Raw genomic sequence first — 14,028 nt, forward strand, 5'->3', positions numbered from 1 at the left:
ATTTTTATTTTGCAGCCGCCAAACCGAGTGAGGAAATATATGTCAAAATATTTAATTATCTTAAATATTTATAAGAGAGAAGAAATTATCAGATAAGATTCACTTGATGTTCCAGTTACTATTCCAATAGTGATAATAAAAATGAAGATAATGGAATGTTGCTTTTGCGATAACTTTTTTAGAGATTCTAAGGAAATTTTTCTTCTGAAATTCAGTTCTTACGATGAAATTTGTCTTGAGAATATCAGATATATCAGGAATAGTGAACCAATGACATTATATCATCCCAGCGTGAGTAACTGAAATTCCAGAATTTCACTTTCGCGATCGTATCGTGTGTTTGGCCACAATGACCGAAGATCTTGCGACATACCACTATTGCAAGAATCGTCTATTGGTCACGGGTAGTTGCCCGCAGTCATCAGGAGAATTATTAAAAAAGACTCCCCTTAATTGGTGATAGCTCTTGAAGCCTTCAACAACATTCCACCGTTACAAACCAGGTATCACATAAAATTATTGAAAAATAAAAAAATCCTTAAAAAAATCTAGGTGTAATGAAAATTACGTATGAAAATAATTTCTTTCATTACAGAAAATATATTTATATTCCTTTTATAAGACAACAATTATAATATACGATAAATATAGCACTGAAATAATTTTTAAAATCAATTTTTTTTTAACAATTAACTTTTAGTACTAATTGTACATGAAATAACGTATATTTCGTAACAAGTGCTGAAAATTTATTAAATATGTTGTTATTGATTCTATTTGTCGAATAAATTTAATTGATCACAATATCGATTGCCACAACGAGATTTTTAATCCGAAAATTCCCCTGAGTTCTCCAATTGAAAAAACTTGAAAAAATTCATTCTTCGTGTCTATCGTCGAGAAAGAATTCCGCAAAATCTTTTTTCATGAATTACGGAAAAGTTTCTTATACAGTAAATTGAGTAGAGAAAAAACTATAATTCCAAATATTATCGAGTGTCCTGGAATATTTTCGCGGTTCGCAATAATCCTGGAATTTCCCAAGATTATTCGTCCAGGGAGAAGTATTTTAAATGAATTAATTAATACTTAATTAATGAATGCCCAGGGTGTCGTCCGGTATAAACATTAGCCAATGCCCAATCGCTTTCTAATATTCTGCATATTCATCACTTTGACGAAGTTGTGGAGAATGTCCGCTGCATAGGATGCATGACAAATAAATCAGAGAATTCGGAGAAAGATCCGTCGTTGAGATTGAAAAAAAAAAAAAAATGATTTGTGTTGACCGATGGTCTCACTGGTGACCCGTCGATGGGATGAGACAGGTGTCTAATTAATTGTGTAACGTGGGTGCGTGTTAATGCGTCACTAAACGGCCCAACTCTTACTCAAGTATATAATACTTAACGGCCCCGGGCACACCTCAAGGACATCGACACCATTGCAACGTAAAATGTGAATGAAATCAGTAAAAAAAACACGAGTTTCTGTTTATCATGATTTCATACATTTGGGGTATAATGGGGTGGAGGCATCATCAACATTGGCAGAAGAATTCGTTTGATCTGACCTAATTAATCCATTCGAATCGTTTCTGTTCATCCACTTATATTAAATACACGTATTCGTAGGAGTCAACTACAAATATTATTGATTCCATAAAGAATAAGTTCTCATGCTTTTTTAGGAATTTAGGACATTCGCAGTTGACATTCCCTTCAATTATCATTTTTATGGGAATAAGGTGCACTCTATAGTGATTTCAAATGATTCATAAAAAATGGAGGGTTCAGTGGGTTTTGGTTTGATGATCCTGTATGAATTCATTTTCAGAAGCCATGACCTCAAAAATAGGGTTTCTTGAACTGGAATTCAATTTTTCTGAATGGCTCGTGAAGATCGATAGGATTCTGTATATGTTCTCCGTTTATTTTTGATATATCATTTCAAACCATAATTAATCATGAGCGAGCAACCTGTTTTTCAGGTCAATTAATTATTCAGTAACCATTACCATCATTCGGCAGGACATACCAACTTTCAACTAAATCGTCCGGTAACTATCCACGAATATTTAATTATTCATAATTCATCAACGGTATTCGGTCGCAGTTAATAATTAAATAAAATTAATTAAGTAAATTTTCTTGGAAAACGAAGATTTCCCTGCATTTTTTTTTAAACTTTGAAGAAGAGTTACGAAACTAAAGAAAAAAGACATAAAAATGATCGCACCACCGCCAAACGTCATGAGACTTTAAATATGGATAAAACTGCCAAAACGTTATATTTTTTCACGTCAATTCCATCTATAATTCGCCAGAAGAATAAAAAAAACATGAATTTTAGCTGAAAGGATCTTGAAAATTCTAGTATTGAACTCTTTTCTATTGTTATAAACATTGCCAGTTAAATCTCTATAATATTTCTAGAATTTCTAACAGTAAATAAATTTTAGATCGTATTCTTGAGGCAATGCACGGGAAATAACGACCTCGGAACTTCGAATGTACTTGTCAAGTCGATTAAATTTCACAGTGGTCTTCCTGAATGAATGAATGACTGTTTTTGCCTCGTGAATGGCCACTTTTTTGTCATTTTCAATCCGTGCATCAATGAATGAAATAAATGCCAAAGAGCGCGCAGAACCAAAATTTAAGTGCAGAAGGAAAACCCCGACAAATTGCAGTATTTCAATGCACAACAGACGAAGGAAAAAGTGAAAAGGTCAGAGTTTGCTATTTCAATGAGTTACAGGAGTCGCATTATGTATTTTATTTATAATGCGAGAGTGCACGTGAATCTTCTGAATCCCATTGGCCTCCTTTATTGAATCCCATGTCGCATTCCAGATAGAGAGTTCGAGTTTCCATCGATCGTGTGGCAAAAATTACTCGTGTTATATTGGTTTGAGTAACGTGCCTTCACGTTTTACCTACGTGATTCCACTACTCTCCTTCCACATTACCGTATTCTAACATTTTATTACGGAAACGGAAGTTTTGTGGTTTACAGTTGTAGTTTTATCACTATAACTCCTTGTGATACGCAACGGATGATTTTTATTACGTGACAATTATAAATTATAATTTCTTTTTGAGGCTCTACACTCGTATATAGCCAAAATGAAAAAACATTTAGCCATTTCCCACTGACATTCCTATTCATTTTTTATTCTACAGAGCGAACAAGTTTCTTTAACTCAGAAAATACTTTTCTAAAATTCATAATTTTCTGTTTATCCCATTCGCGATTCAATTATGCAGTGACAATTAATTAGCAACATCAAGAAAATCCAGGGAAACCTATTGCTAAAGTTCAGATGTTCCTGAATTTTTGATTCCAGGAAATTTCCCCCACAAATCGTATGAGACATTCATTCCCGACAATTTTGTCAATATTTTTTTAATAAAGAGAATAGAGGAAGGAAAGAGACATTATGAGAAAAAGAACTGCAAGTTTAATCGATTTTCCTTAGTAATTTATATTATTTTCGTTTATATAATATTTTCTTCTGAACTAATTCATAATCTCGACAATTCGCTGTTCAATGAGATGTCAAATATTGATCTGTCGTCATAATTGTTTAACCGTTCCAATGATTGAATCAATTTTATGAGAACAAAATTACATCACCGGCTAAGATCTAGCGAAAATACGGCGACTCATAGAATTTCACTAAGGAAGGACAATTGGAAATTTCGTTTGAAATTTAAATGAGAAAGTTCCAGTCAGTTATTTGAAATCGAATGGTCACTCATTAATCTATTATTTCTCCAAGTGTCCAAGAAAGTCAAGGGACAACTTCCGTCTAGAAATTTACGAGTGCAGGTGGAAATTTATGAGTTGTAGTGATTTATAGAAATCAAGAGAAGTAACAGTGAAAGATGAATTTACCATAAATTTTCATAAACGAGAAAGAAATGATAAACGAGAAATGATCTTACCTTTTTTTGACTCCACAGAACATTGACAGAAGGTTTTCCTCGACGGAAATCTGACTGATCTATTACATCGTCATGAATGAGGGACGCACTGTGGATCATCTCAGCAATCATCGCTACTTGTCGTTGTTTTGCCAAGAGACCGCTGAAAAGAACAATTTCGAAAATGTCATCAACTCGTAAACAACTGGAATATTATTTTTATTAGCAAAAGTTAGTGCTGAGGGAAATCGATTGAATTAGCGCTCAATCGCTCTTTTACTGTGGGTGACAGGAATTATATTGTTTCTTTCGTAAGAGTTGAGTCAAGGAAAGACTCGACCCATACTTTACCGAGGAATCATTTCGATTCATTAACCAGATTTCTTTATTTCCGTTGGTCTGCAGGAAATAATTGTCGTTTAAATAATTGAAATTTACGGGTCTGTCGATTTTTTATAGCTGCGGTTTGATTGTTTTTCAATGGGATAATTGTAATAGTTGAAATTTAAAAAATCCAAATACTTATAAATGATATTTTAAATATTTATAAATTATACTTTAAACATTTTTATTTAATCATTTTAAATTCAAATCACACATATTAAATTTCCCAATAGTGAAAATTCCCGAGAAAACTTGAGTTATGAGTAGCCCACATCCTTATCAGTGAGAAAAGAATATTTGATTTTTGATTTTTCCTCTGAGTGGGAAGTGAATTTTTTCCGATTCACTATCCCTTTTTAAAAAAACATGTAAAAGCTATGTATATCATACTATATAGAAATATAATATAATACAATATAATACAATTGTAATAAAATAATGATTTGTCTAGAATAAGAAAAAAAAAATATTGTATTCATCAATTAAATTTAATTAAAGAAAACAATATAAATTATGGGTCATTTTTTTAGATATTCAAGATTCTTTGAATATTTAGATTTTAGATGTCAAATAATAACAGCCTATAGGTGTGAACTTAGGCGGGCGGAGTGCCATATACACTCGTCAGAATAAATTTAGCGTTAAATTTCTATCCGACCACTTTCAATAATTTGAATGTATTCCTCATTTGCACTTTTAAGAAGAATTACAGTAACTGAAATAATCCATCAACTTTAACGCCCCCGAGATAATTAAAATAATGTTAGGGGGAACTGACGAAAATCAAATTAAGAAGGTTTAAAAATTGTTGTAGCAATAAAACTTACTTTCTTTCCTTGTGGTAATTGATGGCTCGCGCCATGAGTATAGCAACCATCGGTCGGAGCGCCTTTCCCTGTCCATCGAAGTAGTACGTTGCGATTGTCTTCAGCTCTTCAACATTCGTGTTCATGACGAGCTCCTTAGATAAGACCAGAAAAGTGCTTTTAGAATGATGAAGAGACAATTCTATTCAATAAATTAAGGTCGAGATCGACCTTGACTCAATTTCATGGGTAAAACCCTAGGAGAATCAACCGATTTTCCTGTCTGTCACTCCGTAAAATTGCTCTCTGCAAAGGTCACTCCTTAATTTTTATTATTTTTTGGAGTGATTCCAGGAGTTATTGCGTAAGAGGAGACCAATTATTTACTTCAGTTTCTGTCGGCCTAGGCGTCATTTCATTTCTGTTGAAACGAAAATTAAATATGAAGCGATCGGTCATTGAAATTCAACTCATGCGTTGCATTCTGGAAAGTCTGGGCCTAACGCCAAAGAATGTGACACTTTTCAATGAATTTTCACTGGAGGTATTACTTATCACATGGTGGGATTAAACGAGAGATTCTGTGTTTGATATCACCATTCAGTGCACAATTGTGAGAAAAATTATTGTTTCATATATTCGATTAAGTGAGAGAATTACTTGGAGTCTTTCACGTGGAGAAAAATCCATAATAAAATTTACCTTGAAATTCGAATGAGAATTTTTTTATTTTTTTGTAACAAAAACGATATTATTGACTGTTTTGTTTTCTGTATCAATCATATTCTTAAAGTTTCAATAACAAAGTCATCTGACTATTAAATTATGTAAGTTTAAATTGAGTTTTAATTAAAAACGGTCATTAAATTTCTCGTCTATCTTGAAAATTCAAGGAAAAAAGGGAATTCATGTTAAATAATAATTGATCTTCGAATGAAAGCTAAACCAATCTTACAAGCCGTGGAAATTTATTGAAATTATTGCTTAAATTCTAAACACTTACGGCTTTTCAATGCCGTATGCCCTGAAAATTGAGAATCACCAGGATATTGAAAAATTAACAAATTCGCTAATGAAGATTTCTACAGACATTCGATGTCACTTTGTTGTGGTTCAAACTTTCATATTTTTTACTTGCAGTTTAAAGTATAGTTTTCTAACAGTGTAGTGAATTGATAAACTATACGGCTCCCGTTTCACCTGGAGTTACTTATCGGCGCCTATCTCTCAAATGAAAAGAGATACAAGAACTTCCATAAAAATCTTTATAACAGAGCGATATATGGACTAACAAAAGATTCACATAAAAATTTCAATTATCTCTCCTCATTTCGAAAATATTCCGCGACAATTGGGGTTCATCCAAATGTATATGTAATTTATTTGTAATAATGTTAGTCAAAATTTCCGTTGCAGATTTCGCTAAGAAAAAATTTCTGCCAATTTAATTTATTCCTACCAAGTATATCAATATTTGAATTTAATAATAGCGGATTTCCATATAGTTATTAATTTTACTTGGTAAGATTATTTCATCTCCTCAGCAATGGTCTCTAAATGAGACGTTTATTTATTTTATTTATTTATTTATATTAGATATTCTGAAATTGTTGATTGAAACAGATAAATATAAATTCATAATATATTGTATTACATTATGTATATATATTTATGTATGCTTTTCTATTTTATAACGAAAGTATAAAACTAATACATCAATTAATGGATACTCAACTCAAAGATTCAGTTAATAAAATTTAACTACAAGAAAATAATGAATATAAATATTTATATAAAAAAAATACTTTCATTTTATCAACTGATCCTAATGCATGTACTTTAATAATTTATGGAAAAGAAACATATATGAAGACTATATTTAATATTTTGTTATATATTTTATTCATCGAAGACACGATGATTACCGGTGCCCCAAATGCTAATGATTGTAAAAAGTCGGATATTCTGATACCGTCTTTGATCTTCATTGGACTCTCCAGCAATTTACAATAACCGTAAATAGACTTAGAAAAAAATGGAATTGAGAACGATCGGCAGAGTAGAGGGATGAGGAGGAGGTCAGGGCCGTCGGACAGTGACTCCTTGCGTGACTTCAACGCCTAGCAGACAGCATATGCTTTCTACGCTACTGATTCTTCACGCGTGAACGATCAGACGACCGTGAGTAAAAGTTCAAGCGTATTTTCACGCACACCAGTGAAAATTGTACACTAGTATTCAGATGTGTTGGTCCTGGCTTTCGCTGAGAACGAGAGTTCGTGAAAACTCTCGGATGCATTTCTGTTCTCAAGTGGTAAAAGTTGACTTGCCTTGTTCCTCGAGTTTTTGGAAAATATCTCCAAAACCGAGGGAGACAGCGAAATTTTTATTATTACCTTTTTTGCAGCTCTCAATTACCCCCATAAAAAAGCTTTTGACGAAAATTATCGTATCTCCATTAGCTTCAGAGAAATTCCCGAAAATGGCGACTTATTGCATTTCATCACTTTGTTTAAACAGACAACACTAAAAGTACTTTAAACAATCTTATGCAGATTTTATGCATAACAATGCAGAGATGTAACGATATAGCAAAAAGCTTTCGTATGTATAAGTTATGATCAATTACTGTTAATTACGATTACTTCTTACATATAATTGGCTCAGTTGCGTATCCTCTCAGCAAAGATCTGTCTTTAGCAATAAAATTGCAGTGATACTGAGATTTTTTTGCAAGGATTCAATGCATTTCTTCAAAAATCATTTATCAATATTTCTCTATGTGTCAAAAATACCTAAGCAGTGCATATTATATGATACAATTCCACAGTATGATATCGGGTAGCTTTAGGTTTATTCTATACGCATGAAGATTCAAACTTCTCGCATAGAGTGATTGTACCGAAAGATGTGCATAGACTTTGCATAAGATTAAAGTATTCTTTGTATTTTTTTGCATTGTTGTCTACGGGGGCTATCATCACTATTATCACAGCTTACTTGTCGTATGTCGTCGTAAACGTCCTTGAGGTCGTCTTCAAGAAGTCGGTAAGGGTCTATGTGCAGCTCAGGAAGGGATCCTGGTTGTTGTGTCTGCATTGAACTCATTGATCGACATTTTCCCAACCTGTCTCCACGGGCTGAAGACTGTTGCTGAAACCAATTACGCACTATTAGAAAATTTCTTCAAATACATGGAAATTAAAAATGGAAAAATAATGCATCAAATCTCAAATAGAAGAGGGGAAGTTTTTATAGCGTTCCACATTTTTGTGACGTCAAAGAAGTCGTTGGATAGGATTTGGATTAGGTAGGAAGGGGAACACGATAATTCTCGATATAATCTTTACAAGAAAAATTACTGAAAAAATGAATAGTCCAGACCGGGATTTGAACCCGGGACCTTCCGATTATGCATCAACACTCGTGCTTCCAAATTAATCGGATATATTTCTCAAGCTTTGCTATCTAGAAACGAATGATACAATCGCTTCTAGGCAGCGAACTTATCGGAAAATATCCAACAATTTAGAAGCACGGGTGATATTACTACTGAAAATTTTAAAAGTATTAGAAACGCGTACGAAACGTGCCGAATCACTAAAACATGTAGACTCCACAGTTCGTTCCAGTCATTTACTCCATTCATTGAAATAAAAGATGTTTTTCCGAAAAAAAAATCGCTGACTGCATTATTCCATCACGCACAGTGTGCGCCTACTTATTCCACACTTAAGATAAAATAGTGAATACGAATGAGGAATGATGACCAATTGTAAAAGGCGATAATTACTCTAGCCATTGGCATTTGGGTTTCTACCCTTGGAATTCCACTTGAGTTTAGTATTCGATAGGAATTCCACGGATTTTGTAAATGTGTAAATAGAAGAGTGTGTCAATGATAATAATGCGTTAATTTGTTCAAATATAGGATTCACGCCTCTTTAGGGATTGGAAAATTAAAAATATTAATGAAAGGAAATTACTCTTAAATAATTTGAAAAATTAATTTCCAGGTTTTCAACATTTCCGGAAATTTTAGAGAAGTTTGTTCAGTTCAATGCTAATAAATATTCAAATTCAAATTCAAATTCAATGCTAATAAATATTTTAATTTATTTCCGAAAATGATAATTACTGTACCAATTACTCGTTCATTAGACTAAGCTATGATAATAAAGGGGGTTGTAATGATATTTGGGAAAGAAAATGGATTCAGTAATTGAATAGAGATTGATTGAAAAAAATTGATAAGAGCGACGTTGCAAATGGATTAATTAATTTGATGGAGGATTTATTTTTCAGTAAGACAGGCGCGCGCGTCTGACCACGTCTGTGACTTATTCACTTGCTTGATCATCACAACTTTTCATATTTTACACTCCCCTTCAAGAATCATTGCGATATACCGTCGACCGCATTTTATCATTCAACCGTCTCCGCTTTATGAGTATATTTCTACATTTTTACTCAATTTATTGATCATTTTTCTCTCGTTTTTTAATGCATCATCTTGTGTTTTGTAATGGAGATTCCGAGAGAGTCAGAGTCGAGAAGGTGTGTACGGTAAGTTGATTACCTGAGTGTCAATAAATCTTTCAGCATTGACGTCTCAACAGCAGATTGACAGAATTTCTTTCCATTTCACAGAAAATATGACAGTAATTCCCATAACTGACAGTAAATTCAAAGAAGCGAAAATTCACGAAAATTCAAGTGAATTTCATAAATACTTGAAATATATTGTAATATAAATATATCGTGGCGATTTTTTTGACAATCTCAAACTTCTAACAGATAATAAAATAACTTGGATTAAATAAATATTGTAATTTCATATTAAGATCTTATACATTCGTTTGTAATTTTTATTGAAAGGTTCAAATTTATCAAACAATTTCATTGTTTTTAACGGTTAAAGGGGGAAAATTATTTTTATTTTAGTAGAACTAATCTATAATAGCTCAATTGAGAGATCGTAATTAGGAGTTCCTAATGGATTTACATTGCGTGAATCGAATCCTCTCTTTGATTGCATATTACTTATTTTATTTGATTACCGCACAGGAAATTATCTGGCAATTACGCGGTCGTTACGCGATGGGTTTAGTTCTTGAGAAATCGCAAGGTCACGGAGGGATAATTGACGCGCATAATTGATGTGCAGAGTTTACAGATTATTCAAAGGCGTTCTCATTTCTCCCAATATTACTGTAGTTCTTCCAAAGAATTCACAAAAGACACATTAACGTCTACTTTGGATCGCTATCATGTAACACAACATTAAATTTCCCACGGTGTGAATAATTTGCATGATTTATTTATTAATTCACTTATTTACAAGGATAAAATGTCAAAGAACGAAGTTATTTCTTGCGAAATGTCCAACGGATTCTTGGAAGATTATTCAACTCTGCAATTAAGAGATCTTTCCACAGTTCAAAAAATAACAAATTAAAAATTTTGAGTTCAATTTCCAATAAAATAACAGGGAATCAACAAAAAATTATAAAATTTTTGTGGACGTTCTTATTTTTGCACTTCTTTTTGGATGTGTAATTTGATTTTTCGAAAATCTGTGAATTATTTGATTTGCTTGAATGAGGTGGGGATTACTTTTGGGTACATTAAAAAATCATGCCCCAATCATGAATTGAATTTGTCATTCCATCTGGAATGTATCTTCGAGGTGTCGGTCATAACATTATTTTGTAATTTGAAATATTTAAAAATTCATTATTAGTACATAAAGGGACAGTTGTAGCGAATAAATGTTCGGGGGAAATTGACAATTACATACCAAATATGTGAATTTATCATATTTTTTTCCTTGTCACTGTAATGTTTCGGAATAACGTGTTTTTGTTGAAATATCTTTAGCTGTAATGTTTTGAAGCAATAATCTCTTCAGTTACAATTTTTTTTGTTGTGATCTTTTGAGACACTCGCACAAACCCAAAAGACTAGACGATAAGCAAAAGAATTTTACCGCAATGAAAGTACAGCTATAACAGATTGAGTTCAGTGGAAACTATTTATTTTTTATATAAAAAATGATAAATTTTAGATGCTGTGAATATATTTATATTTATGTATTCCTGTTATATTTATATCGAAATTTAATTTTGTACCATTTTTTTCAGTTGTATATATACATACATAACTTCTTTAAATAAAGCAAACATTTTTATATATATATTATGATTATAGAGAAAAACATTATCATAAGCTAAGCTATGCAGCGAAAAACAGTGAAATGTACTGTTTACATGAGCACGTGAATAATCTTCTGTATGAAACTAAAAGTGTCATTAAAAGTAACGAGTACAACATAATAAAGCAAAATAATCAATGAGGACGTCTATGGATTGAGCAATGACCGTGTCAGATGTGTACTCATGCGTAGAGTGTAATTTTCATCGAGCAAAATCAAACCAGTTCAATCTACACTGTAAATATACATATGCATCTGGTGATCATAAACGTAGGTTAGTTGGAGAATGAAAAAATAGAGTATTAAGTGCCGCGAAAGCAAGTTCAACAGTGAACGACAAGTACTTTTACTTCAGATTCTGTGTAAATTCTGTTGATGTATTTCACTGTGTCTCGCTCAAGGACATCGAGCTTCGAAAGGGGGTTAAAATCCCAGTGTAGGACAAGTGCATGTAACAATCATTTTTTTATTCAAAGTACCCGATAGTTTCTCACAAAATTACCTTTGTTACGCATTAAAAATAATATGGACGATAATAAAATTAATCGTCAATATTTTCTCGGCCGTTTGTGAGTCAATCGTTTATTTTTTTCCTCTTGCCAACGAAATTCGGAACATTTTACTTGCCGCACTTGTTTTCTTTACGATTTTAATCATCTTAAGGATAAATCTGTAATAAGCAAATATTTGAATCGTTTTTTTTTATACATTGTGATAAATAATTGGGGAGGAAGTCCTTAGAAGTTGTAGTTATATTTGAGTCACTGAGTCATTTTTTAATTGAAGAACAAGAGGTAATTAGCAGACAGTGGAATTTTAGGGTTTTCCCCCTCCAAATTTGAATTGAGAACTTTTCCCGGAAAATTACGAGTCGACCGGCCTTAAAATTTGATTTTTGTAACGAAGTGGTGTAATAGGATCTGTGCATTTTTTCGAGGCTACTTTTCAGTTTTCAGTCTTCCTAAGGAATTGGATGAAAAAAAGAAAGATACGCTGTTAAAGATACAAGAATTAGCTTAAATTTTCAGTGAAACACGAAATTCCATGAATCCGAATTTTTACGCAATTTTTGCGTAATTTTTACGCAAAAACTTCGAGAAAAATTACGCAAAACTCTCGTAAAAATTCAGATTGGTTCCCTAGTTCTTCGCTCCATGTAAATTTCCTGAAAAGACACACCCTGAAAATAACTATTAGAATCTCATAAAAATTCAATTACGTCTGACAGTCTAACTCCTCAAATTAATTAATTTAACAATAAATTTTCGAATGAGTGGGCATTTGAAGAGTCAATTTGCCTCTTCTGTTTTCACTCGATGGCGTGAGTGGGTCAAAAAAATATTGAGTATAAAATTAACGAGAATCGGTAATGACGCCGAGGAGAATTTCTTACTCATTTTTTTCTCAAGTTATTTCAATGTGCGACGAGTTGGACGGAGAAGGTAAAAGAATGTGAAAGTGGTCCACCCGCGGGGCACAGGTGTTAAATGTGTGCTTCATGTTTCACTTTTTATTGCGAATAGTATAAATATTCAATGCGCCTATTTATTCCTATCTACCCATTTCTCTTAACAATTCTCATCTTAATTGTTAACAGTGAATCCCGCAAATGTTTATCAACTTGAGTTCAATACAATTTTGTCAAAATTCCACGGAAATTCCCGAAGCTCTTTCCATTTTTCCATTCAATTATCGTCAAAGAATAATGAATAAGGAGAAAACTCCAGGAGAAAATGGAAATTTCATGTCATTTTTTCCTGAATTTCATCCATTTTACCTGAAACTTTTATTTCTCCATGCCCCCCCCCCCCCCCTGTGGGAATTACTCTCGTATTTTAAAAAGAATTTCTAAAAATTTATCGTAATGTCATTCAGAATTATTTTATAATTAAGACATTATTTTCCCTTCTAATTCAGCATTTTGGACGACTGGAATTTTTATATTAATAAATTCAATTAAATCACGAAAGGTCGTATCAACATTTTTCAAGTCGTCGAGAAATTTCCGTCCTAAAAATTGAATATTGGAATCATTAGAAACATTCGAATAGTAAATTTCGATATTTCAATAGATTTCCGATCGGCTGAGCATTGGTTGATGAGACCTTTTTGAATCGGTTTCGACTAAAAAAAAAAAACCTAAAAAATGTTGACACAGCGTTTGACCGAAGGGACGCGAAATTTTTTCAACGGATTAACGATTCTCGCGGTACGGCAGTTGTACTCGTCTTGAATAGAATAGAAACGTGTGATGACTTAAATTTTCATTTTTTGTGTTCAAAGAAGTTCAAGGTCTTCCACTGGACACGTGTGTTACCCCTTACATTTTACTGGACATCAATGGAATGATTGATCTGCCAATTTCGGCAGCTCAAAAATTCTATAATTGACTTGCAAAATAATCATATAAAATAATCATCATAAAATAATCTGATAAATTTTTTATCAGAAACGACGGCGTATTTATTATCACTTGATTTACTGATTGCCAACAAGACATTGAGGTATTTAATCGGTAAAAAGACAATTAAATAAATCAATAACTTTGAAATCCAATCAGTAATCGATATTCAGGTTAATTTCAGGTACCAGAGATCAGATTCGAATATGATACTTCAACTCATATTTTTCAATTTGTCATTCAAATTCCGATGAAAAATTACCACATTCATTAATGGATTCCTCCCTCTCACTT

General features: G+C 32.5%; 1 protein-coding gene across 1 annotated transcript in view; it reads right to left on the reverse strand.

Moving 5' to 3' along the window:
* qless (decaprenyl diphosphate synthase subunit 1 qless) overlaps positions 1–14,028 on the reverse strand; it is a 34,649-nt gene that overhangs the window by 5,839 nt on the left and 14,782 nt on the right. The window contains exons 2-4 of the mRNA XM_011313828.1: positions 8,120–8,272; positions 5,141–5,274; positions 3,951–4,092 (exon numbers count right to left, since the gene is read on the reverse strand). Coding sequence (XP_011312130.1) covers positions 3,951–4,092; positions 5,141–5,274; positions 8,120–8,272 — 429 coding nt within the window. The remainder of the gene's footprint in view (positions 1–3,950; positions 4,093–5,140; positions 5,275–8,119; positions 8,273–14,028) is intronic.

Source organism: Fopius arisanus, unplaced genomic scaffold (genome assembly GCF_000806365.1).
Source record: "Fopius arisanus strain USDA-PBARC FA_bdor unplaced genomic scaffold, ASM80636v1 scaffold00131, whole genome shotgun sequence".
NCBI lineage: Eukaryota > Metazoa > Arthropoda > Insecta > Hymenoptera > Braconidae > Fopius > Fopius arisanus.